Source organism: Thunnus maccoyii, chromosome 13 (assembly GCF_910596095.1).
Source record: "Thunnus maccoyii chromosome 13, fThuMac1.1, whole genome shotgun sequence".
NCBI lineage: Eukaryota > Metazoa > Chordata > Actinopteri > Scombriformes > Scombridae > Thunnus > Thunnus maccoyii.
This window is the reverse complement of record NC_056545.1, coordinates 32253754-32280266: the sequence shown is the minus strand read 5'-3', so window position 1 is coordinate 32280266 and position 26513 is coordinate 32253754. Positions and strand designations below refer to the sequence as shown.

Here is a 26513-nt window from a genome sequence, read left to right as displayed (position 1 = left end):
GTACACGATGTAAATGCAGAATGCAGGTTTTTATTTATGTTTGTTTTTATTTAGGTGTTTGTTCAACAGGTAACAGGCTGCAGAGAGGAAACAGCTGCTCTGGCGGTGATAACTGTGAACCTTTATTAGTGTCAGCATTGTGCACGTGCGTGCAGACACAAAAATCCATCGGGAGTTTAAGCAGCCGTTAAAGCGGACTGACAGCTGATCCAGCTGTGATCAGCTGCCGCCGTCATCAGAAACGGACGTCGCTTCACGTGACACTTCAGAGGAAAGGACGTCTCATGTCTCTAAAAACAAAGTTCTTCGTTTCCTTTCTCCTCGCTTGGTTTGCTTTTGTCTCTCCATGCATTCACGGTGGGAGGGACCAAGACGCTAGTGACGGAAACGTGGATGCAATTTAAGAGACTTGGGGTGCATCCTAAGACGCAAGTGAGCGAAACGTGGATGCATTTTAAGAGACTTGGGATGCACCCACAGTGAAGAAGTGGCGGAACCACAGCGTGAGCGTAGCAAGCGTAACCGGTCACTTTTTACCGGCGCACTCTAGTAGTCTCCATGACAGGTAACAGTTGACAACAACAGTAAGGTAAACGAATTTCTTTTTCTGTAATGCATCACAACATGCTGTTGTACAGACCAATATTCATTCTGGTTTAAGACAACTGTCTTTAATTTTCAACCACCACAAGGAATGTGATTTTTGAAGCAAAGCGAAGCTGGTTAATTCATTCTAATTTTGTGATAATACATGAGACACAAAAACTGGGGCTAAAGCAAGTGTTCTACAGCTGTATACATATCATCCCTTTCAGAAACTAAGGAAAATACATTTCAAATTGCTTTTGATAGTTTTTAAAAAAAAAAAAAAAAAAAAAAAAAATCTATATTAAAAAAACAGCTCATCTATACAACGACGCAAATGTTTAACGTTATGTTCCAGTGTGTCTGAAAATTTATATAATGGGTAACTTAGCTGCCGAACTAATTCGGTCGAAAGTTTGAATAGGGTTAACAATGATGTATACTGGGTTTAACTACGCTTATTAGCCAATGTTAACATTATTCATCAATAAATTATAAAGTGATTAACTTTATAGCTTTCTCTGTTTCTCTGTGGGAGCTGCAGAGATCCTTTTAAAATAATTAACAAACTGATTTGACTATAAGTACATTAAATTATTCATTTAAGTAAATCATGCAGTGTACAAATTGTAGAAAATGATCAATAAATGTGCCAACAATTCAATTTTTGAATTGGTGTAAATCAACAAATGATAATAATATAATAATTTATTTGTATAGCACTTTTCAAGCTAGGAGCACAAAGTCCTTTCCAGTGCAGAGGCAAATAAAAATAAAACAAAAATAACAGCAAAATACAAAAACTCAAATAAAATTTTTAAAAAAACAACAGCACAAAAGACAGTTACAAATAAAATTATCTATAAGGTAAAGCCATTCAAAATAAACATAAAACTTGGTGGTTATAAAATAGAGCTGAATTATGTAAACACATCAGTCTAGTTATCAGACATGAAAGTGAGTTTACCAGTTGTTTTTTTTTACTTCCAGACAGTTTTAGTTGTCCTCTTATCTTTTTTGTTTATATGTGTGTTTTCTTGTCTGCATTAACTACTACGTTGTAGTATTAGACCTGCTGTTTTGCCAGCCCAGATCCTTAGGATGGTGCTGACCTTTTACAGGTCCAAAACTGCAGAACTTTTGTTTTTACATGCTCTGTAAATGTTAACCACCTACAATGTGAAATGAGAAATGTAATCATACTATTAATGCAAACTCAACAGAGAAGGCCTTTTTCTTTTTCAACTTTACAATGCCCTAGTGCACAAAGCCAGCTCCATAAAGGAATGCTTTTCCCCTTTTTGATGTGGAAAACAAACTGCCTGCACAAATCCCTTAACCCCATCCAACCCATTTGGGATGAGCTGGAACACTGACAGTGAGCCAGACCTTATCACCAAACATCAGTGTTGGACTTCACTAATGCTCCTGTGGCTGAATGGTAGCAAGCCTCTGTCTGGTGGAAAGATGAGAAAAGTGAAGCTGTCCACATACTTTGATTGGGTGTCCTCATACTTTTGACCATACAGTGGATCTGTTTTGCACAATTAAGTGGTCAGGTGAAGAGCTGCAGGGACTTATTGTAATTTGGGCAAACCTCAAACATACAGAATCATTGGAAGCAAATCATCAGCTTGACTGTGGCCATAGCAACCCCTTGGAAACTCATAATTAATCACCAGTATTATTATGAGTGAAAAGGTTCTTACAACCCCTTATCGCAGTGTCTGTCCGTCCAATCTGTTTGAAAAATTTGCTCTTTCTCTTATAGCTGATGTTGGCCTCTCTGTCCACAATGATGTCACATGGTTTCAAGAGCAGTAAGCAGGACTTCACCTTTGGACCATGGAAAGTGACTGCTGCCAAAAACCACATCATGAAATCCAAAGACATTGAACGGTGAGATGTTGCTCTTACTTAGTAGGTACAGGAACAGATATTTATTTGTCTTCTTACTTGATTTGTTCAACTCTGGACCCTCTGGTCGGTACAGTTTTACTCAGGTTATTGCAGCTCTGCTTTGTTTAACTCCTTTTGCACAAATAATTATGCAGCCAAAAAAAGATGGTATTGTATTTTGGCAGAGACCTGCACAGATGCAGTTTTGTAACTCCCTACACCTGCATTGCTCAGTGTACAAGGGCTATAATCAGTGTGCGAATAACCTGTGACAGTTGGTGGATCTCAGTGCCATGAGCGGAACTTACAAAACAGAGTAGGCATACATCAGCCACTAGATCCAAGTAACTATACGAGAGCAAGCATGGTTGTTTTTTTACTGGTCTAGTTGTGTTTGTTCTATGATTTAAGGACTGTTTGAGGAAAATCCTCAGGATAAATAAAGGACAATTATTTTCTAGTCAGAATTAGTTCACATTCACATTTTATTGGACATTTTAAATATGCAGAGGCAGAGCAAATTGCAGTCAAATGTTGTAAACACTTTGACAGCAATATATTATTATTGTTATTTTAAAAACAATACAAGTTTTTGAACCTTACTGTTTTAGATACATCGAAAATAATTAGACACATTGTTGAGACCCCCCCTAAAATATAATTTTGAGATTTTACAAACTGTAAGGGGTCCCAGACCCCCCCCCCCCCCCCTTTTTGTACACTGGCTATAAACAATGTCTTATGACTGTGAATTAAATAACAATGTGTGATGTGAGAGTCAAATCAAGTCAAGTCAATTTTATTTGTATAGCCCAATATTGCAAATCACATATTAGCCTCAGGCAACTTTACAATCTGTACAGCAATACAACATCCTCTATCCTTAGACCCTCAATTTGAATAAGGAAAAACGCCCTCAAAAAATCCCTTTTTAAAGGGGAAAAATGGAAGGAACCTCAGGAAGAGCAACATAGAAGGGATCCCTCTTCCAGGACAGACATGCAATAGATATTGTGTGTACAGAATAGAACACAAACTACGGAAACTACAGCATGGATAACAGCCAAAATGACAAAATAATAATGATTTGTAATATGTATGATCATAAGGACATCGAGCAATTTCCAGGTGCTACCAAACAGATAGGACCTGAGCCTTGCGACCTCCATCACCGTGGACACCTGAGAGGAGGACAGACTAAACACACCCACAGGGAAAACTCGCATCACACCATTCACACACACACACACACACACACACACACAGGAGGAGAGACAGGAAACCACATACACAAGGGAGAGAGAGAGAGACATGATATCATTCACACAGGGGAGAGAGAGAAATGAGGTGAGGCTGATGCAGGATGAGGAGCCAGATCCAAAACCTCTGTAAGTGGCACCAACAGCCAGGGAAGCAGAGTGGTCCAATGGCCAATGGTCTTGCAGAGGGACTCCTGAGAGGTCAAGGAGGAGAAAGTAGGGAAGGAGATGGAGAAAAGAGCGAAGAGAAGGAGGTGGCAGCAGCGGTGGCACATAGCTCAGACTCTTATGTGCCTGTGAGCAACAACAGAAGGTTAGAGAGATGCAGTGGTGTCGCTCGGATGAACCTACAGAGAATATCTATCAGCGACTCTGCAGCTTCCCTCTGCTTTACTGAGCTTTATAGCGAGTTTCAGCTCATTGTTTAGCTGTCTGGCTACAACTTTACTGTTTTGGTTCACTCTCAGCACTCTCATAGCGTCGTTTTCAGCCGCAGCAGGCTGCTGTTTTCAGAGAAAAAGGTAGCAATTACTAACTCAGTCACAGTTGGTGACTAGCTGGTGAACATGGAGCATTTAGCAGCTAAAGAGACAGATATTTCCCTCGGGAGTTGGTAAAGCTCAAAAACAGAGCTAAAGGAGAATATTGGACTTGCATTCACCAGCTAGCCAGACTTTAAATGAATGATAATGTTATTCTGTAAATAAGCAACTGTTTGCCACATGTCAACTTAAAAGGTGATGATATATCAGTGTTGTGTATACAACTTGTTTGCACTGCCCCCAAATGGACACAGAATCACTTAATGCAGGTTTAGGATGACAGGTTGAGGCTACGCCTAAGGTTGCGTTCTAGAGTTTAATGGGTTAAGTATCAGTAGGTTATAGGTAGTATAATTTCTGAACATTGAGTTTCCACATCACACTTGTGTAAGTTGCATACTGGACCACAATTGGTTTCAAACTAGTTGTGATGTCACAAATCATACTCGTAGGTACAACCCTTAAACTCACATTTATGGTGAATACAAAGAAACTTTCTTCACCTTTTATTGGGTGATTGTGAAAACAGCCTTCTGAGGTAACAATAAAACACATTTTTCCGTGGAGGGGGACTTTAAACAGCTTTGCAAATGTTTTATGGGGGAGGAAATGCATTTAGCACAATTGTTGGAGTTTAAGTACACACAATATGCGTTTTTGTCAGCAACACTTAATGTAAAACATACAGTAACTTTTTTTACAAGCAATCTCCACAGGACATCTTAAGTCAAGCAACATTAGTGAATATAGACCTGAAGTGTTTTTTCTTTTCAGAAAGATGCATTGTTACATTAAACAGATGTTTACTTTTGACTTCCCAGGTTGGCAGAGGAGATGAGCATGCCCTCCCTTCCAGAGATGCTGTTTGGGGACAACGTCCTGCGCATCCAGCACAAAGATGGCTTCGGCATCGAATTCAATGCAATTGATGCCCTTAAGAGAGTCAACAACATGGAGGATGCTGTCAAGGTGGCCTGTGCTCAGGAATGGCAGGAGAGCAGGCAAGATGAACATTATAATGTGTTACTAAAGGCCACAGCTTGAGGATTGTTCAGTTAACATTTGATATGTCAAAACTCTAAATAGGTGTGGCCAACCGTTCAGACACTGAGAGCTAAAAGAACAGCCATACTACTTTAAGGAAACAAACAAATGCCCTGGCAGACACACGCAAGCTCCAAACTCCAGTGAGATACAATGACAGCACACCACTTCTTCTAGCACACTACTTCTTGTTTTCCACAATCTTTTTGAAATCTGGCATGTATTCCATCTGCCACTATTGAGCCTGTCAGTTTGGTTTGGTAGTCAAAGGGTCAATAATAGGGTTTTTCCATTAGTTTGGATCAGTCTGCCTTAGCCACGCCAAGCCAAGCCAACCCGCAATGAAATGCGCTACAGCCTAACAGCAGGGGATAACCATGGCCAATCACGCTGCAGTGGTCCTGCTCACTTGCAGGACCAACCGCAGCCAGCCCATGATGAGCCCCCCTTCTCCCCCCCAAACAAGCAGTGTGTTGTAAACTCAGCTCATGTCTGTGCTGGAGACCAGACAGAAAGCTGTTTTCAAAAATCTGTGTGTGTTCAGCTCTCAGCTTCTAACTGAATTTTTGTGGTTTGAAGTTTAGTTTCTCCCCTGTGTTCCTGTTTGTATGTCAGATAAGTGTTTTACTGTTTCTTGGCCACTTTCAGCTGTATCAGAGCTGTCTTAAGTTACTGCTGATGAAATACAATAAAGGGAGACTTTTATTTTGAAGAATTTATAGGAAATGAAATGTGTTTATAGCTGAATTAGCAGAGCTTCGTTAGTGGCGCTATTCGTCAATAGAAACAGGTGTACACAAGATCTGGAGATATTTAGAGATATTTTTTTTCAGTGAATCAGTTAGAAATAATGATAGGACAAAGAGTACAAACAGAAACAGCCACAGTAAGATGTTTGATGAAGAGCTGTAGACAACAGACTTACTGCATTTTCTGCAAACCATTACACCTCCAGCAGGTGAGCAACTTCTTTTACCTTGCAGTGCTGTGTTATGGAAAACTGGCACTGGCAACGCACCACCTCAACTCAAGTGTTCCCGGCATGGCTTGGCATGACTACCCCCAAAACAATGGAAAAACACCATATAGAATATATTGTACTCTTTAGCCTTTTCACCTGTAGACCTGTTATCAAAACTCTGTTGAGGATTTTCAAGCAGTAATGCATATTGTGCTCAACCCACTTTTAGCCCATTATCCCTTACCCCTTCTCTTAGACAACAGGAGATCACAGATTTCACAAGCAGGGACATTTTCAGGAATAACTAAACATGAATCTTTGATCTCTTTCTAGAGCTGATTCTGAACACTCCCAAGAGGTGGTGAGACCTTACGACTGGACATACACCACAGACTACAGAGGCACTCTGATAGGAGACGGTATGCAGATAAAGGTGGGTCATTTTCAGTAAGTGAGTGAAACACAGTATTATCACTACCTTTGTTTTGTATATTGTCAAAAGTCTTAGAAATATGGAGAATGATTTTGTGTCTTTGAGCACCTCTACTTCCTCCTGTGTTTCATTTTTATTTGTTGTTCATCTGAAGGCAACTGAGACAGCGGAACGTATCGACATGGAGAAGCTGAAGGCTCGGGAACAGATCATGTTTTTTGATGAGGTTCTGCTGTTTGAGGACGAGCTGCATGACCACGGAGTCTCAATGATCAGCGTCAAAATTGTGAGTGCTGCCTACAGTCACACTTGATACTATTAATCCAAATGAAGACCAGATACCATTTAAGAGCAATGTAAATGTGCACTAAGCTTTTAATTGATCATTTGGCCAAAATCTGCATGTAATTCATGCCTCATTTACGGAGGCAGAAGCTCAGAATGGCAAAATGCTGTCAGCTCCTGGAGCTTCTTCACAGGTGCATTCTGGGATTAAGGGAGAGCTCAGAAGGCAAAGTTCAGTGATTGATTTGTTTAAGATCACCAAGTTCAGAAAAGGCGTGATGATGTATGGACTGATTCCAAATCTTGCTTTTTGTATTTTTGTAATGTACTGTATCATATCATGTTGTATGCAAACCGTTTGAGCTAATAAGTTCTGCAAGAGGGACTCTGCAGTGTTAACATCTTGATGTGTGTCTTATTGATAATACAGAGGGTGATGCCCACAAGTTTCTTCTTGTTGCTGCGTTTCTTCCTACGAGTGGATGGAGTGCTGATCAGAATAAATGACACGCGACTGTATCATGAGGCAAGTTGGTTTTCTCCAGCCAAGATGAAGTTCAAGGTTTTATAATGAGCAAGTCATAGAATTTAAATGCAGCAGAGGTTATTCCACACTGCCTATGGTGAGGCCTCTAATAAGTAACAAATTGTGATGCTGTTTTTGATTCCAGGCTGGAAAGAATTACCTGCTACGAGAGTTCAGCACAAGGGAAAGCAACATAACAGAACTGAAGGTGAGCTATGACAGATCATTATCAAGATAGATTTGTCCCAATATTATTTGTGTGAACAGATCAACAATCCATGTGTGAATGTGTAATCTGTAAATATAAATCTCCTTCCACAAATACAAAAAAAGATTTGCAAACTCACAAAAACATTTTGCAAGTATAAAACAGATCTGCAAATACACAAACAAATTCCACAAATAACTATATTATCTGTGAAAACAGCATATTAAAAAGACAATTACATCTGATTGACAAGAGCCGTGACACTGTTTACATAAAAGTTTGTAAACTCTTCAAGTAAAGGCGTGGACTGCCCGTCCACCTCAAGGTGTAATTATCAGTCTTTACAGCTTGAGCACCTGGTGTGGAAGTTAGTATGCACACAGACTATCTCAGTGGGCTTTTCAGTGCAGTACAGTGCATGTGTCAACCTGTCCCTTTATTTCATGACGAAATATACCAAAATAATAAAGGAAAAGGAGGGAACGACACCACACAAATACTTTGAATATAAAGGGGGGAAGAGGACTAAGTGCTGAGTGTAAAGGATTGATGGATCGTCCGAATGGAGTCGGCCTCGGATCTGGACATGGCCTTGTCGCAGTTTGTCCGGGTTTTAATGCCTCATCTATGTGTCAATATTGAATCATAGTCATAGCGCCACCTAGTGGCAACAGGAGGCTCCAGGTTCTGTACTTTTACGACCTCTACCTAGGAGGTTGAACACAACTCCTTCAAATTTGGTCAGACAAGCCTTAAGACCTTGATGATGTTATATTGTGAAGATTGTGAGTTTTCATTGAACGCTGTTGCCGTAGCAACATGGCGAATTTTAATGTTTCACCATTGCATAACAAACTGTTGTAACTCGACTCCACATGGTCAGATCTTTCCCACATTTCACATGTTTGATAATAGTCATGGTCCGAAGACATGGACAGGCCCATATTGTATCATACTAATAGCGCCACCTACTGGCAACAGGAAGTTATAGGCCCCATACTTTTACTGTTTACTCCTAGCAGGCTAAACAGATCCACCTAAAATTTGGTCAGCTAAATGGTAAATGGACTGTACTTGTGTAGCGCTTTTCTGGTCTTCCGACCATTCAAAGCGCTTTTATACTACGAGCCCCATTCACACACACATTCATATGCTGAATGGGTACAGGGGCTACCATGCAAGGTCCCAACCTGCCCATCAGAGGAAACTAACCATTCATACACATTCACACACTGATGGCACAGCCATCAGGAGCAATTTGGGGTTCAGTATCTTGCCCAAGGACACTTTCGCATGTGGACTGGAGGAGGCAGGAATCGAACCGCCAATCTTCCGATTAGTGGATGACCTGCTCTACCTCCTGAGCCACAGCCGCTCCACAGCAGCTAAATTGTAAGACGTTGATGATGCTAAATGGTGAAGCTTTTGAGTTTTCACCAAAAGCTGTTGCCATGGCAATGTATTGTTCGCCATGAAACAGGAAGCTGTTTTTGAGGGGCTATGGGTGCTCAAAAATTCACAAAACTTGTCACACGCGTCAGAAGGGGTGTCTGATATGGTTGTTGGACTTGGGTGTGGCAAAATGACTCGAGGGCGCCTCCTAGAATATTTCAAAGTCAAAGTTAATTTTGACATAGATGAAGGAAATTTGGTAGGCCCATGAATCATTTCCAGGCACACAAAAAAGCCTCTGGGAGCCATACCCTCAGTCCAACAGGAAGTTAACCATTTTGAATTTACTTTGCAATTTTAGCACAGTTTTTGCAATTTGCAGCCATTGTATTTAACAAAGTCCTCATAGAAATTTAACTCAACCGACTACAAATTTGATCAGTGTCATTTAAAGACCTTTACAATGAAAAGTTATCAAACTCTTGAGTTTTCATTATATGCTGTTGCTGTGGCAACACCGCAAACTTCAATGTTTTGCCATGAAGTGGGAAGTTGTTGCAACTTGAATGTACATTGTCCAACCTGCTGCTTCAGAGTTCAGGCCTGAACACATCTAAATATCAATATTGAGTCATGGTCATAGTGCCACCTACTGACAACAGGAAGTCAGCCCTATATGAAGAACATCATCCGATTTCCATGAAATTCACATGGTGTGGTCTACACATGATATACAGCGAAATGACACACAATTGTGGGTGCTCCCTAGTGCCACATAGTGGACACAGGAAATCATATTGAACTACTTGTTACAACGTCCAGCAAAAGCCCATGCCTGAGGACATCCACATGCCTGCAATAAAAGCCCTTTGACTGCTGCAAACTCCAACGTGCACAAAGGTGCAAGGGCCAAATCATTGCTGCTTGCAACTTTAATTAAGGCCCAAGCACCTAGCAGAGTGTGAAGGCCCTCTTGTAGCTGAAGGAATTATTTCTTCTTCTTTTTTTTTCTATTTTTTCCCCCCAAAAGAAATGCATTTTTAAGGGGCTAAAGATGCTCAAAAAGTTGTCAAACTTTGCACCTTCGTCAGAAGTGGTGGAAAAATTTGATATTTTATGGGTCTGGGGCATGGGTGTGACAAACACCCCTTCCAAAATTTCAAATTAAATAGAATTCTGCGAAGGCAATAGAAGTGTTTTTATTGATATTTAGATGTTGTGGCAGCATATCATTACAAAAATAACAGAACTATTTGGTGGAATGAAAACAGGGATAATTTGTTCTATCTTTGGAAAATTTGTTTGTTTGTTCTTCTTCTTTTGCTCTGTTGAGGTTCACTACCCATGTGTTTCTCTGTGTCTGTCTACCTAGCTAACACCCCTGAGCACCTTGAGAACTGTTTGTCTCAGTCAATAGAACTTGCCTTTGTCAGAGTCCAGTGTACTCCATTGGTAAATGGTTATGTAGGACAATCAGGAGGATTTCTCCCAAATTAGAATATTAGGCAAACGGTGAACCTGAACTTCTGAAAGAAAACTTCTGATATAAGATAGCTAAGGCTAATAAGTAGTGTTGTGGATATTTCTGAGCAATGGTCAACACTTCGATGGAGAGAAGCACACACAAGCCTTTGATGTCTTAATATAGAGAATGTTCATTGAAGTTACTTGATCAAGGAGAACCTTAAACAGTGAACATCCAAGTTGGTGTAACTCAGATGCCGTCTCTTCCCGATCTGTCCTCTGAAAGTCTGAGTGTTAGTCCTTAACCCAAGCAGATCGGCCTACAATATGAAAAATTAGTCTAACTGGTTCACTAGTTTCTCAACAAAGGACTGCACTTTACCTGTGACACCTTAAGTCACGTTGCATTGAGCCTCAGGTCATTGTCAACACATTTTGACTACACATTCCACCTATCTGTGTTGTCTAGAAGGGTCCTCTATGGCCTTGGCTTACCATGGCAATGCTGATATACTCTTTATCAGAGAGGTCTCTGCTTTCACCAAAACATCACAGACAGCTGAAGTCTCGAGGAGAGATTGAGAATTACAGTGTGACCTCAAGGCTCAGTTTTGACCCAATTTGTCATTCAAATTTGTAACCCCTAAAGAAAATTCCATAACAAGTATATAGCAATGTCACATTTAATAATGAATTAAATTGCCAATTAAACAAAGGTATATTCACTTATACTTAACCTGAGGAAGATAATCTGTGGTTCTAACTTTGCCAGTTGTGTTATATAGACAAACTCCGGTAGTTATATCATGGGAGAAAGATTGAGTAGTTTAATGTTTTAGCACAATTTACTCTATATAATGTTAAACTTGATCCGCTGTATGTAATATTTGTTATAAACACAATGTAAACAGAGCTAACTGCAGATAAATCGGTAAGACAGGGGCTTCAGCTATTTTATTATCAGTGTAGCTATTGCCTAGTTTGTCCATTAAAGAGCACTGCAACTAATTTTGTGATACATTTTGTCAGTTTTTTTGAGGAAATTAACAATACTCCCCATGCCACTATGAATTGACATACAGTGCTGCTTGAAAGTTTGTGAAAGTTTGTGAACCCTAGAATTTGCTCTATTTCTGCATAAATATGACCTAAAAGGTGATCAGAATTCCATGCAAGTCCTAAAACTAGATAAAGAGACATCAATTAAAGAAATGAGACAAAAATAATCATTCATTATTTATTGAGGAAAATAATCCAATGTTACATATTTGTGCTTGGCAATAGTATGTGAACCTCATGGATTATCAATTCATTTGAAAGGGAATCAGAGTTGGGTGTTTCAATCAATGGGATGACAATCAAGTATGAGTCTGGGAGGCCCTGCCTTATTTAAAGAAGAGAAATTTGAGTCTTCACTATTTAAGTCTGAGCTTCACAACACAGGTTTGTGGAAGTGTGTCATGGCTCAAACAAAGGATATTACTGAGGACCTTAGAAGAGTTGCTGATACTCACCAGGCTGGAAAGGGTTACAAAACCATTTCTAAAGAGTTTGGACTCCACCAGTCGACTGTCAGGCAGATCATGTACAAATCAAATACATCCTACACCATTGTTATTCCCCACCATAGTTATGTTTGGCAATGAGCAAACACTGCAGTCCAGCATAAGAGCCTTATCCCATGTGTGAAACATGGTGGTGGCAGTAACAGGACGGCTTGCAATCATTGATGGAGTATGAGTTCTGAGTTGTACCAAATTTTACAGAAAAATGTCAAGGTATCCGTCTGTGAACTAAAGCTCAACAGAAAGTGGGTCATGCAGTAAGACAACAACCCTAAAGTCACAGGTTGCACTACGAAAGAATGGTTAAAGCAGAAAAAGTCAATGTTTTCAAATGGCCACGTCAATGACCTTTATCCTATAGAAATGCCGTAAAGGACCTGAAGCAGGCATTTCATGCAAAGAAGCCCACCACCATCCCCGAGTTGAGACTGTTCTGTAAGGAGGACTGGGCTAAAATTCCTCCAAGCTGATATGCAGGGCTGATAAACAGTTACTGGAAACGTTTGGTTTAAGTTATTGCTACAAAAGGGGTCACAGCAGTTACTGAAAGCAAGGGTTCCCATACTTTTGCCTGACACAAATATGTAAGATTTGACAGTTTTCCTCACTAAATAAATGAATAAGTTTAATGTTTTTGTCTCATTTGTTTAATTGGGTTACCTCTATCTAGTTTTAGGACTTGTGTAAAAATCTGATCACACTTTAGGTCATATTTATGTAGAAAAAGAGAAAATTCTAAAGGGTTCAGAAACTTTCAAGCAGCACTGTAAAACCTTTGTTAATCACCACAGCATAAAACTCCCTACACCACCAATACTTACAAAAGAAATTTACCAATGTTTTGCATTTGAAAAAGAATCCCAACATTACCTTATATTTGCATATAAGCTTTCTATATTCCATCATAAAAATAAAAAGCCTCTATGACAGACATTTGCTCAAATCCTGCTTATGTAACAGCATTTGTAAAATTTTTCTTTACCACCATATAGCATTCTTCATCACCATATATTTTATTGTACATTAAATAAAATAAAATAAATTAATCCTTTGTCACAAGATTTTATGTACAGCTTTTGTTAGAAGAATGTGCATTAAAATACTGACAGGTAATATTTATATATTTATTTATATTAACAAATCTCTATGTACTATTTTTTGTTGTCATTCTAACACAGATGTTACTCTTTCCTTCAGAATGTTCCTGCTGCACTGTACACTGATCCTAATGAGATAGCCAAGCATTTAACCTTGAAGCTGACAGAGTGTGAGAAGCTGGAGCTTCCTGTGATGCAGCCTCAGACTGTTAATGAAGACCTTCAGTGACCAGAATACTATAACGTCCATGTTGATGTTGCATGATGAAAAAGAGTAATACTAGTCTTACATTACATTGATAATCTTACAATAACATAACAACCATTGATCTTCCCTTCAAATATCTGTACAGGAGTAGTTTTTATATGTGACCACTGTGATGGTGTGTTCTTTAGACACTGAAATCTGACATACAGTTTCAATATATATTATGTTATAATATTGTATCAAGCTTCACTGTATTATCAGTGAAACTTTAACCAGTTAAACACTTTGGTCTCAATTTTGGGTTTGTTCATTTGAACTGATTTTGTTTTATGTGTATACTTTTCACTGTCAAGTTGAATAGCCTTTTGACATAAGGCTTGGGAAGATAGCTGATTCCACTTCAGTAATGCGTTTGTAAAAAAGCTACATAAAACAGCTTTGTGTTTTTTAAAGTGAAAGTAATCGCGAATTTCTGGAAATATGACTACTGTATTTTCTGCAGTGACTTGTGGAAGGTGAATAAGCTTGTTTTCCATTTGCAAGTAAACACCTCCAGAATTTGTGTGAAAATGTCAAACCCTGTGGCTGCATAAATTTTTTTGGGTAACTACTAGCTTGCTTTGCTTTTTCTGTAGTTTTGTTTTCTGTTGATGAATTACTATGATGGTTAACTTAATCTGTGCAAAAACGTTGTCAAAAAGGTTATTTTTTACTGACAATATGTTTAAGTACCCCCCATTCATTCCAAATCCCCAAATTTGATCCCAGCAAAATGTTGATTTGCAAATCAGCCTGTGATCTCTGTTTAGTTTCTCTTTTTAGACTTCAGCTGAAAACAATGCTATGAGAGTGCTGAGGAAATACCAAAACAGTGAAGTTGCAGCCAGACAGCGAAACAGTGAGCTGAAACTCACTATAAAGCTGAGGGGAGCTGCAGTCAGGTGATAATTCTCTGTAGGTTCACTACTAAGAGTGATGCCTCTCACTATAGATCTGATACATTGTAATTATGAAAAATATTGACTACAACCAATTAATAACCAATTATAACCAATTTAATGTTAGTGAGTTGGCAACTCTGGGTTGTCATTGAAGTCACTAAAGCTGCTCTCTGGAAAACTCCAGGAGTGAAGTATTTCACATAGACAGGTTTTATATTCATAGCCATAATGCACATATAGTATCATTTATATCCTGGTTATGAATGATTATGCTGTGGATCATATTATGATGTTTGCATGGAACAGGAGTACCTCGGTTACTCATGTGTGATTCTTACACGGTGGTGACAGCAAATGAATCGCGGGGTCTCCAAATAGGCGACCACTTAGCTCACCTATGCCTAAAAATATCCCAGCTCAGATAAGAAAATACACAATCCAGAAAGACCCAAACATATCAGCCACAGGCTAGCAAGCCAACAATCAAAAAACTGTCCAAGATGTGGTTAACACCCCCAACACAGCTGGAATAATGGAAAGTGTTCATCAACATACTGCAACGTGACTTTCTGTGAGTATTTCAGTAGGAGGACAATGTCCCCTTATAGAGACACCATTTGTGCAGTAAAAGGACAACGTTCAGTGATCAGAAGACACCGAGGATGATACAAAGCAACCACATGTTACAGACCCAAGAGCAACTAATTACATCTGGTATACAGATCCTGTTATTAAACTGTAATTATTGTTTGTACAAAAGTTTTTCATCATTCTACATATGATAAATTCCTCCACTTTGTTGGCCACTCAACAGCTATACCAGTAGTGGTTCAGTGTCCTTCAGCCAGTACAGAAGGCTTTCCTCTCCTGGTGCAGTCCAGCCTGCTTGGGGTGAACAAAACAGGAAAACAACACCTAATTATTTAGTAGAGATTTAGTCAATATACATACTAGGGAAGTGTTACCTTGCTTTTCATACTTATGTGGAAAAAGGAAAACATAAGTCATGACAAAACTGCAGTACATAACGAGTAGATATTTTTTAGTCAAACACTTTGCACCATGCCAGATATGAAGGGAGTGTCTCACCTCAGAATCTTTGTACTTCCCCTTTACTGGATCTGGCAAAACATGAACAATAGTGTTTGGAATCATTGTGGTCAGTGTAGGTAATAATCTGTGTTGATAATGAAAGTGTTTAAACATTATTTGGAGAAGAAAGCGGATAGTCAGTGGTGCAGTCTGAATGTGCCCATCTGTTACAAACTCGCGCAGTGGCAGTTCGCTAAGAAGTTTATCCATTGTCCATATGAAGGCTTCTTTCTCCATATAGACAGCGTGCCTAGTTTCTCTTTCTCTTCAGTGACAACCCGTAGTTGTGGCTGAAAATATTAGTACCCTGCCACCTTTTTTTTAAAAAAAAATGAATTTTCTCTGTATTAAGTGGAAACTGACAGAAGTATATGGTAATCATCATTCTTAACATATTTAATACAATAAAACAAATGAAAATGGCATGACCAAAAATATTGGTACCCTTAATATTTTGTAGTGCAGCCAGTCAAGAACTCTCTGTAACTCTAAATAAGGATTCTGCACTTACCCACTGGTAGTTCGGCCCTTCCATGGATGTTCAATGGGATTCAGATCAGGCCTAATAGCAGGCCACTTCAGAACGGTCCAACATTTTCTTCTCTTCCACTCTCACTCCTCACTGTTTGGGGTCATTATACTGCTGGAAGACCATGACCTGCAACTAAGACACAGTTTTCTGACACCAAGCTGTATGTTTCGCTCCAAAATGCCTTAATAGTCTTCTGATTTCATAGTGCCCTGCACAGATTCAAGGCACCCGATGCCTGAGGCAGCAAAGCAACCCCAAAACATCACTGAGCCTCCTCTATGTTTCTCAGTAGGCATGGTGTTCTCTTCTTTGAAGGCTTCATCTTTTCCTTCTATAAACATAGGGTTGGTGTGATTTATCAAAAAGCTCTAATTTTGTTTCATCTGTCCAAAGCACATTCTCCCAGAAGGACTGTGGCTTGTCAATATGCATTTTGGCAGAGTCCAGTCTGGCTTTATTGTGTCTCCCTCTTAGAAGTGGGGTCTTCCTGGATCTTCTACCATGGAGCCCATTTTCATTCAGACAGCGATAGATGGTGCGACTTGAAACTATTGTATCGTGAACTTGAAGATCAGCTTGGATCTGTATTGAAGTTTTCCTTAATTCTTTCTTGACCATTCAAGCAATCCTTCTGTTCAATCTCAAGCCAATTTTCCTCTTGCAACCACATCCAGAGATGTTGGCTACAGTTCAATGGGCCTTAAACTTCTTGATAATATTGGCAACAGTGGCCACAGGAACATCAAGCTCTTTGGAGATGGTCTTGTAACCTTTACGTTGACCATGCTTGGCTATTACCTTTTTTCTAATGTCTTCAGACCACTCTCTACTTTTCCTTCTGTTTTCCTTGTTCTGTCAAGAACTGAACAACGGCTTGGACTCAAATGCAGACAGACTCAGTTGGCAAGTTCAAAAATCAGTCCTTTAATCACAACTGGGTCGGTATACAGGTGATCAGTCAGCAAAACGAGATATCCAAATCAGTGGGCTAAAGGCAAGGTTGAAGGCAAAAACAGGTCAGGAAACTATAAGGCTCACAAGGAAAAATAGGCTGGAACGCTGTCACGCAGGAAACAAGACAAACTGGCACAGAAGGAAGGGAACACTGAGACTATATACTCTGGGGAATGGGAGCCAATGAGACACAGGTGCAACACATCAGGGCAGGGCAGGTAATCACACAAGAGGGAGACACACGAGGGCAGGAAGTGAAGGACCTGAAACGAGACAAGAGGTGAGTATCAAAATAAAACAGGAAGCACAAGACAAGGAACACTGGGAGAAACAAAAAGATAACTCAGCCATCCAGCCGGAGCATGACATGTTCAATGTGATGCACACAGTGGCACAAAACAGCAGAATGAGTAATTTTCTCCTTTTAAACTGGTTGCATGAGTGATTATAAGATTGAAAACACCTGTGATAATAATTAAAGCACAATAGTCTGCTTAAAGTATCACTACAAATCAATTATTTCTTACAGCTTCTAAAGGGTACCAATAATTTTGTCCAGGCTATTTTAGAATGTCTTTGTAGAATAAGCATGAATTGAGTTATTTTCACAACTTTTTTGTTTTGTTCCACTGCAAACCAAACATAGACATGCACTGATAATAAAATATCTTTTACCAATAATTTCAGCCACGTCTGTTTCTGCAACTGTGGTCACTTTTGACTCCCAAATTAAAAAAAATCAACCTCTATGAATTTTAATTTTAACCATCAGAGACTGTAATACGTAGTAACAGGTCCACAAAATTGCATATGGTCGTAAAGATTTTAATCTGGAACATGTTTATCTTTTATGTTTTTTCTCTCTCTTTCTTTTCTTTGTAATTTTATACATTTTCCTTTTTTAATTTATATAAAATTTTTGACATTTCAATTCGTTTTCGTCAAGCTTTGTGCACAATTGTAAATACTGATATAAAAAATAATTTAAAAAAAGGGGGATTTCATGGTTTTCTTTATGTCCTGGAAAATTTAGACAGTAACCCTAAATGTCAATTGTTTTCATACACACAAAAGATAAAATATGTTACTTTTTATGACAGATATTGCAATCGTAATGTGTGAAAAATCTCTACTCAAGTGTTAATAATTTTTGCAAATTAAAATCATAATAATAATTAAAATAAAGCCTTGCTGTGGTAATGACATCTTGTGTCGGTAAGGACACAATGTCAATGGTAAATGTTAATAATCTAACCTTGACTTGGCATGAACATTAATACTAATATACTAACACAAACCCATAACACTAACAGCATCTCACCACAACATTAGGTAAGTCAAAACCAGCTTCATTCACAAGTAAGGCCTCTGGGGATAGTTGTGGTGTGTTCATAGCAACAAACTAATTTGAGGCCTCCAGTATTATGTGTTTTGCCCTTTGGTTTCTTTTATTTATCCTCCACTGTCTTCTTTTCAGACTTCTCTCTCTTTTTGTCAGTTGGGAGACAGTTTTTATCTACCCATTCTCCTTTCTTTTTTGTAACGCTCTTTTTCCTTGCGGAGAAATGCTTCATATCTGCCTGGGTCTTTTCTCATTTCCTCTCTGCATTTATATGATCTTACTGTAGATGAATTTGGTCTCATCTAGGGTTGCAAAAATGACATATTTTATGTTAAGTTTACAATAGACTTAATATTTGCAATATAATATATGCATATAACTCCCATTGAATTTGTCTCTACCACGACACAAGGTCTTTACTGCGACACCTTAAGCTGCTGCAGTAAAGACATGTTGCGGAAATGACATTTTTGCTAATATTGCAGGTAAATGGCAGCTAGCAAGGTCTGCTACATTAGCTTTGACTCTTAGCATCTAATATACATGAATTTCACAGTAATATCAATTTTTAAAATCTAGTTCAAAATACACAATTACTAAGCTGTACAGTAAGGACACACAATAAATACTTCAGAAGAAAAGATGATCTTTACCTTGTTTTTCTTGTTCTTGAGGGTCACCTAGTGTCGGTTGGCCAACCTGTCATCCATGTGCTCACTTGCTAACTTCTGTTTCCATAGAAACTAGATTTGTTTGGCTTTGAAAAAAACTTTTACTATGGCATTTATTCAGTGTTGCGGTAAAAGTGTTGGACAGGCACAATTAGATGAAAAAATCATAGAAATGATCAATAAACAAAAAAATAATAATATGGTGTAAAGTAATTATTTATATGAAACACTTTAAAATAATGTCATATTGTAATTGAATTAGCTCATTTTACATATCTCAACATTGAGACCACAGTTGTGGGACACAAGCAAAAATGGTGCTTGGACCCATAAAATGCTTCAGAGATGTTATTAAATCACATTATTTAGAGAAAAAAATTATGTCAAGATGTGTAATAACACTATGTATGTATCTATAAAGCATAAATTAACATAAATCCAAAATTTCACTGCTGGGACGTAAAAATGCCTGTAGTTGCAGAAACACCCATGATCAACTTAGTCTCATTGTCCATTCTGGAATAGGTGCTATAGGTTGCTGCCATGATTCATTTTTATAAACGGAAATGTTAATATCAACAATCTTTCAAAAGTCATCTAGAGGCAGCTGAAAACCATCCTTGTGGGGTAGACACAGGATAATGCCAATCCATTTCTCCTGCCAAAAGTGTTGGATGGCATCAACGCATTAAGTGTCCTGAACCACACAGAAAGTTGTTTCTGCAACACAGCTCATGTTCATGAATTTGAACAGCAACAGGACTTTGATGTAGTTGTTGCCCAACAGGAAAATATGTGTGGCAGGCATAAAATTTCCTGCCTGCATACCAAGTTTGAATAAAAGCTGTGGTTTCCACCTCCATACTGTATGTCCATTGTGGCAGATCTGGAAAACATTGGAAATGAACATGACAAGTATGTCCATAATAAGCATTCAAACTGTACCTGTTGCCTATAGGCATCACAGAAAGCAACTATCAGGATTCCATACAAACAGTATATGTAATGACACTCAAGATATGTTTAGTAAACGTTACCCATCTAATGACTGCTGCAGTCCCTCATCTGCAGACCTTGATGTCATATAGCCTCCTAGCATTACATGCAATTTTTGCTCTGGTGACTGGACATTTGTCAAATGGTAGCTGAGGAAAGTTGACAAGCTGTCTTGTTCATAAGCTATTGCGGCTCGCTGATTCACAATGTCCTCATCACACAGCACCCGCAGCAGTCTTGTCATGTCAGCATTATATTGTGGTACATCTGACAGGTCTTGCTGAATGTCTACCTTATTCCAATCACTGGTAAAACATCAATATCCACCTAACTTCCATTTCTGGTGGAAGAAAAACAAATACTTTTATAATACTATATTTTTTAATCGGAGCAGTAATACATTATCAATATGTAACATAGCAGAGTTTCAGAGCTGTCACTCTTTGAAAGAAGGCTTTCTATATAAGTGTTCATTATTTTTGTTGTCCTACTTTTGGCTAGCTATATTATAATGTAAAACTAGTGTCCAGTTTTCTGACATGGAAGTACTATTATATGTAGTCATTAAGTTTTCTGTAGTCAACATAGTTCACACACAAAGGGGGAATGTAGTCATCATTACTGCTGTGGTCATCAAATCCAACAGTATTCCATATGTGCACCACATCATCAATAACTACTTGGTCAATCCACTCTGAACAACTGTCAGCCCACTCTACACTGCACACAAAGGATAGGAACAGTGAATGCACACCCAAACCAGTTTGACAGTAACATGTCAATAAAGGATGAGTGTGCTCCTAAAACCATTCACTTTTCACGTTTTTGATAACTCACATGCTATTTCCCAGGTAATTTGTGAGATTTTCATCTAGACTGTTAGTGTCTTCCTCGTCCACCGTAATCGCAACCTCCTCCTCAATTATACTCCTGCTGTAAAGACAAATACACAACATACATGGCAACATAGCAAACAAAAATGATCAAATAGTGCACTGAGTGAACATTAATTGTGCATTTGTCACCATTTACTTGTTACAGTTACTTCAATCAAATTTGATTAATGACAAGATTATAACAAAGATAAATGGCAGCATCAATGTTTACATCAAAAGTTCAATAATGTTAGGTTTCATGATATATCAGCTGGGTGGCTATCAGTTTTTTTTATCTAATGAAAAAATGCAAAGGGGATTACCACTCTTTATGTAGAGTCACATCCTGACCCCAAGTCCTTTTCAATATCTGATGGGGTAACCGCTGGTAAAGAACAGTAGTGCTTGACGGGAGTGGATGCTGATGGGCCCTCTCTTTCATAGCTAACAGTGACAGCATAGCACTATCAACTTTCCTCTTTGATAGTATTGTCAGCTCACAGTGGTATGTGGAAATTCTACACACATAGCATTTCTTTAGCATAGCATTTACAATAATACTGGAAGTGGGTAACAGTTACAGTTATCTCTCTACATCTCTCTTCTCTATATATAAAGTAAGGAATCTTTGTCTGTGTGTGTGTGTGTGTGTGTGTGTGTGTGTGTGTGTGTGTGTATGTGTGTGCAATTTTTAAAATTTTTATCAGGGGCAAACTCTTTTTTTTTAAAACCAAAACATGAAAGATATGTTAACCCTCCAAAAAAAAACATAAAATCCGTATTAATAATATCCTTTTTTATCATACATGGGAGCCATTCCTGTACCACCCCGTCACGGACAATATATACACCATCTGCGTAATAATACATGAAATAAAACATTTAAAATCAGAAATGTATTGGAAAACTTTGGTAATGGCCCTGAACTGAACTGAAAAGTTAGGGGTATTTGACACTAGAAATGAGAATTAAAAAACTATTTTCCAAAAAATCTTCTCCCAGAGGAGAATTCCATCAGACAGTCCTTGTCCTAACGAAATTGTAGAACTTATCCTCCATCTTATGTGGTTATAAATGAGCATATTATACCATGGTGCTCCCATTTTACACATTCACAGTGTGACTGAGAATACCCTGGAAAATTATTTCCTAAAAAGAGTAGGAACTGACATCCTCAAAAGCATCATGACAGTGACAGGGAGAGTCACTTCCATACATCTCTCTGGATTTCCATGTGATGGAATGTCACAGGCTGTGGTGCTTGAATGATTTCGAGCACCTCATCAAAGAGGTACCACAGGATGTCATCTCGTGCAGGCCAGAAGAACCTGTTGGCACCAGTACGGTGCATACATACCAGTACGGTCACAGACCCATTGAGTGAATGCAACCTCTGCCAAGCCATCAAAACTGGAGAGCTGCTTACAAGACATTGACATAGACATAGTCTTTGCACTCTGCACACTCATCATACATGCACATTTTGCTGGAGGTGTCACAGGTTATCATTTCGGTCAAACTCTCAAGATCTGAGGTACCTATGAGCCTCAAATGATGCAACTTCTCAACAACAAATTTGAGATTTTCATGGATCTTACACAGACAGGTGTTGCAATCAGAGAGAGTGGGATGTACAACCCAAAATGGCCAAAGCTTACAGAAAAGGGAGAGACAGAATGACAACATAACAATAACAGCAGCAATAGCCAGGGAAGGACAGCAACAGGACTGCGAAGGACTGCGAAGGCTTGGCCTGCAATCCAGGGTTTCCTGCAAGATGAGAAAGCACAAAAAACTCTGGGGAAGAAGCCAAGCTAGTAACATGCACTGATGGTAGTCAGTGTCCAAGTATCCAGTATAAGCTTTAAGCCTACTCTTAAACGTAGAGAGGGTGTCTGCCCCCCGGACGAAATCTGGAAGATGGTTCCACAGGAGAGGAGCCTGATAGCTGAAGGCTCTGCTTCCCATTCTACTTTTAAAGACTGTAGGAACCACCAGTAAGCCTGCATTCTGGGAGCGCAGCGTTCTAGTGGGGTAATACGGTACTATGAGCTCTTTAAGATATGATGGTGCCTGACCATTAAGGGCTTTGTAAGTTAGGAGAAGGATTTTAAATTCTATTCTAGATTTTACAGAAAGCCAATGTAGCAAAGCTAAAATGGAAGAAATATGATCTCTTTTTCTAGTTTTTGTTAGTACACGTGCAGCTGTATTCTGGACCAGCTGGAGAGTCTTTAGAGACTTGTTAGGGCAGCCTGATAATAAGGAATTGCAATAATCCAGCCTAGAAGTAACAAATGCATGGAATAGTTTTTTCTGTATCTTTTTGGGACAGGATGTGCCGGATTTTTGCAATATTGCAATATTTAGGGCCAAGCACAATGACTTCAGTTTTATCTGAGTTTAGTAGTAGAAAATTGCAGGTCATCCAGGTCTTAATGTCCTTAACTGATTGGTTTCATCAGGCTTCATTGATAAATATAATTGGGTATCATCTGCATAACAATGACAATTTATGGAGTGTTTCCTAATTATATTACCTAACGGAAGCATATACAAGGTGAATAGTATTGGTCCGAGCACAGAGCCTTGTGGAACTCCGTGTCTAACTTTTGCCTTCATGGAGGGTTCATCATTAACATGTACAAACTGAAATCGGTCTGATAAATCGGACTTAAACCAGCTTAATGCTGTTCCTTTAATGCCAATTACATGTTCCAGTCTCTGTAAGAGGATGTGATGGTCAGTTGTCTCGAATGCAGCACTAAGATCTAACAAGACAAGTATGGAGAGAAATCCTTTGTCCGATTCAGTTAGGAGGTTGTTTGTGACTTTCACCAGTCCTGTCTCTGTGCTATGATGTGCTCTAAATCCTGACTGAAAATCCTCAAATAAACTATTGTTATGTAGAAAGTCACATAACTGACTAGCCACCACTTTCTCAAGGATTTAGGTCTATGGTTGGCTAAAATGCCTGAATCAAGAGAAGGCTTCTTAAGAGAAGATTTAATTACAGCTACTTTAAAAGACTGTGGTACATAGCCTGTTACTAAAGACAGATTGATCATATCTAGTGAAGAAGCGCTAACTAGTTAACTCATTTACTTTTGAACGAGGTGATTTGTTCTTATTTCTTATTATTAAGCACTTATATCTTTTTCTGTATTTGTCAACTCATTTTCTTTCCTTCTCCAGCAATTTTTTTAGCTTTTAAATATCTTTGTTTGATATATTTATTTTTTTAGTGACTAGTCTTTTATTCGTATTTGAGTAGTTTTCTTGTAACTATAACTCATACTCATACAATTATTCTATTCTCTACACACCCCTGCTGATGTGTTTATTGTTGTTTTAGGTGATCAGTCTCTGTGTTTGACTGATGTAAAACTAATATGCATAATAGGATCGCTCTGTGGCTGTGGTGATAGAAGGTTACAGGAAAAAGGACAATTTTTGGTGAGCATTTTTCCTTGATAATGGAAAGTGGAAAGAGCTCTGTAGAAAATAGCCTTAGAGGGAGAGCAGTTAAGAAGGTTCAAGCTTTATTTGAGAGACTTGAAAATCCTCAGGGTGATGAGGACCTGGACAATTTACTGTGCTGGAAGTAGTAGTACTGGAAGAGATGTTATTTTAGACTTGTGAAAATGCTGATTCAGTGAGCAATGATGAAACCTGTGACAATCCTAATTTGATGAGTAATGAAAATATAGCTGGCGACGGTGCTGATTCGATGAATAATGATTTGGTTTCATCTCCTGCAGGTTGGGCTGTCAACTATGGCATCTCTTTGATTGCTTCATCTGCCCTTCTGGTGATACTTAAGGTGCATTTCCCCTTCCTTCCTAAAGATGGTAGAACTCTACTCAGGACCACTGCCTCTTACAGGCCACAAATGATAGCTGGGGGTCATCTCTATTACTTTGGCATATTAAATTCGCTGGTGAAGACTTCCGAAAGAATCTGGTCCAAAGTCCCTGACCAACACACTTTCAGATTGCAATTAAATTTTGATGGCATCAGACTTTTTCATAGCAGTTCAGAACAGCTGTGGCCAATACTTTAAAGAGAGGAAGCCACTTGTAATTGCTTTGCTCTGTGGCAGATCCAAACCCCAATGTGTGAATGAGTATTTAAAAGATCTTGTAACTAAAATGCAGTCTGAGCAGTAGGTTCAGCATCAAGGGCAAACAGTTTTTTTCGAAGGTCAGCTCTATCATATGTGATGCAGCTGCTAGAACTAAAGTAGTTAAGACTCACTCTGGGTACTCTGGCTGTGGTAAATGTGTCCAAACTGGCCTGTATATGAAGAACAGAATGACCTTTCCTGAGAATAATGCCCCATATAGGACAGACCTCTCTTTCAGACAAATGACAGATGAAGATCATCACTCTGGAGAGTCCCGTCTGGTAGATACATCGGTTGATATGGTTGGTACTTTTCCTCATGATTATAAGCATCTTGTGTGTCTTGGGATAATGTGGAGACTTTTAGATCTTTGCTTAAGTTCAGGGCCATTCTGTGTTATTCTCTCATCCTGGCAGAGTCAAGTAATGTCAGATTTACTGGTTTGATTGAAGGCCTTTGTTCCTTTTGATTTTGCATGAAAACCAAGAACACTGGCTGAAAGATTGCGGTGGAAGGCCACCTAGCAGCAGCAGTTCTTGTTATATACTGATCCAGTGGTACTCCACAATGTCCTGGCTTCACCAGTGTACGGTTGTACATTTTAAGGAGTGTCCTTGTCTTGATATCAGTGGCCTCTATCTCCTCCTTTGGCCAGCTTATTATACCAGTGGGGTATCTGATGACTGACAGGGCGTATGTGTTGATGGCTTGTACCTTGTCCTTCCCATTCAGCCAACTTTTCAGGACGTGCCTTACTTTGTGTAGGTATTTGGCTGTGGCCGACTTCTTTGCAGCCTCCTCATGGTTCCCATTTGCCTGTGGGATCCCAAGGTATTTGTAGCTGTCCTGAACATCTACAATGATGCCTCCTGGTAGTTCAACCCCCTCGGTTCTGATCAACACTCATTCCTGGCATACACTGACTGATGATTGTACCACTTCGGAACTGGTATCTGTAGCCACTCTTTGTGATGATCTGGCTGAGGGGGTTCAGGCCTATGCAGAACAACAGAGGGGATAGTATATATATATAATGTGTGTGTATAGGAAGATAAAACAAATACATGAATAAAAATATAACACTGCTGCTGTCTCATGTGTTCTGCTTTCTCACGGCACTGTCAGACGAAACCCTATGACAGCAACCATTTCAGAGGTGAAAGTACTGATGGTGGAAGCTGACAATTAAGAATCTACACACTTTGTTCTTGATGGTCTTTTTATTTGCACTCCATTTACACCTTCTTGTTGTTTTTATTTTTATTTGCACTCCATTGACACTCTAGGTTCTCAAAGGCTTTTATCAGGAATGTCATTGCCAGTGAATTGGCTCACAGACCTGTCTTGATAGGATTTTGTAAATAAATTTTAAAAAAAGAAAAAAAGTTATACCTATGTTTTGTTTTTTACGTTTGCATTAGTAGCCTATAAAGGGAGTCACAAAATGCAAAAATTTGCCAAATTGGCAGTAAAAATACTTTTATTAACCACGGCTTAATAAACTACTACTTTTAAT

The 26513-nt window shown here is 38.9% G+C and overlaps 1 protein-coding gene and 1 long non-coding RNA gene across 4 annotated transcripts; one reads left to right on the top strand and one right to left on the bottom strand.

Annotated features, from left to right (window-relative positions):
• Positions 1-256: 256 nt before the first annotated feature.
• Positions 257-14081, top strand: tiprl (TIP41, TOR signaling pathway regulator-like (S. cerevisiae)). 2 transcript variants are annotated; one of them, XM_042431949.1, is made up of 8 exons: positions 257-565; positions 2357-2484; positions 5107-5286; positions 6624-6723; positions 6878-7009; positions 7439-7534; positions 7680-7742; positions 13361-14081. In XM_042431949.1, exons 2-8 carry the CDS (start codon positions 2360-2362, stop codon positions 13487-13489), a joined length of 825 nt encoding a protein of 274 aa, XP_042287883.1. In that variant the 5' UTR covers positions 257-565; positions 2357-2359; the 3' UTR covers positions 13490-14081. The 2 variants fall into 2 exon arrangements, with proteins under 2 accessions (XP_042287883.1, XP_042287882.1); XM_042431948.1 differs by having other exon boundaries at positions 257-589.
• Positions 14082-14505: 424 nt separating this feature from the next.
• On the bottom strand, positions 14506-19050 carry LOC121910672. Of its 2 annotated transcripts, XR_006099709.1 has the most exons (4): positions 18983-19050; positions 16013-16165; positions 15499-15530; positions 14506-15291 (listed from the first exon to the last, which is right to left on the bottom strand). It is a non-coding gene; the product is annotated as an uncharacterized LOC121910672 (long non-coding RNA). The 2 variants fall into 2 exon arrangements; XR_006099708.1 differs by lacking the exon at positions 18983-19050 and having other exon boundaries at positions 16013-16410.
• Positions 19051-26513: the final 7463 nt, after the last annotated feature.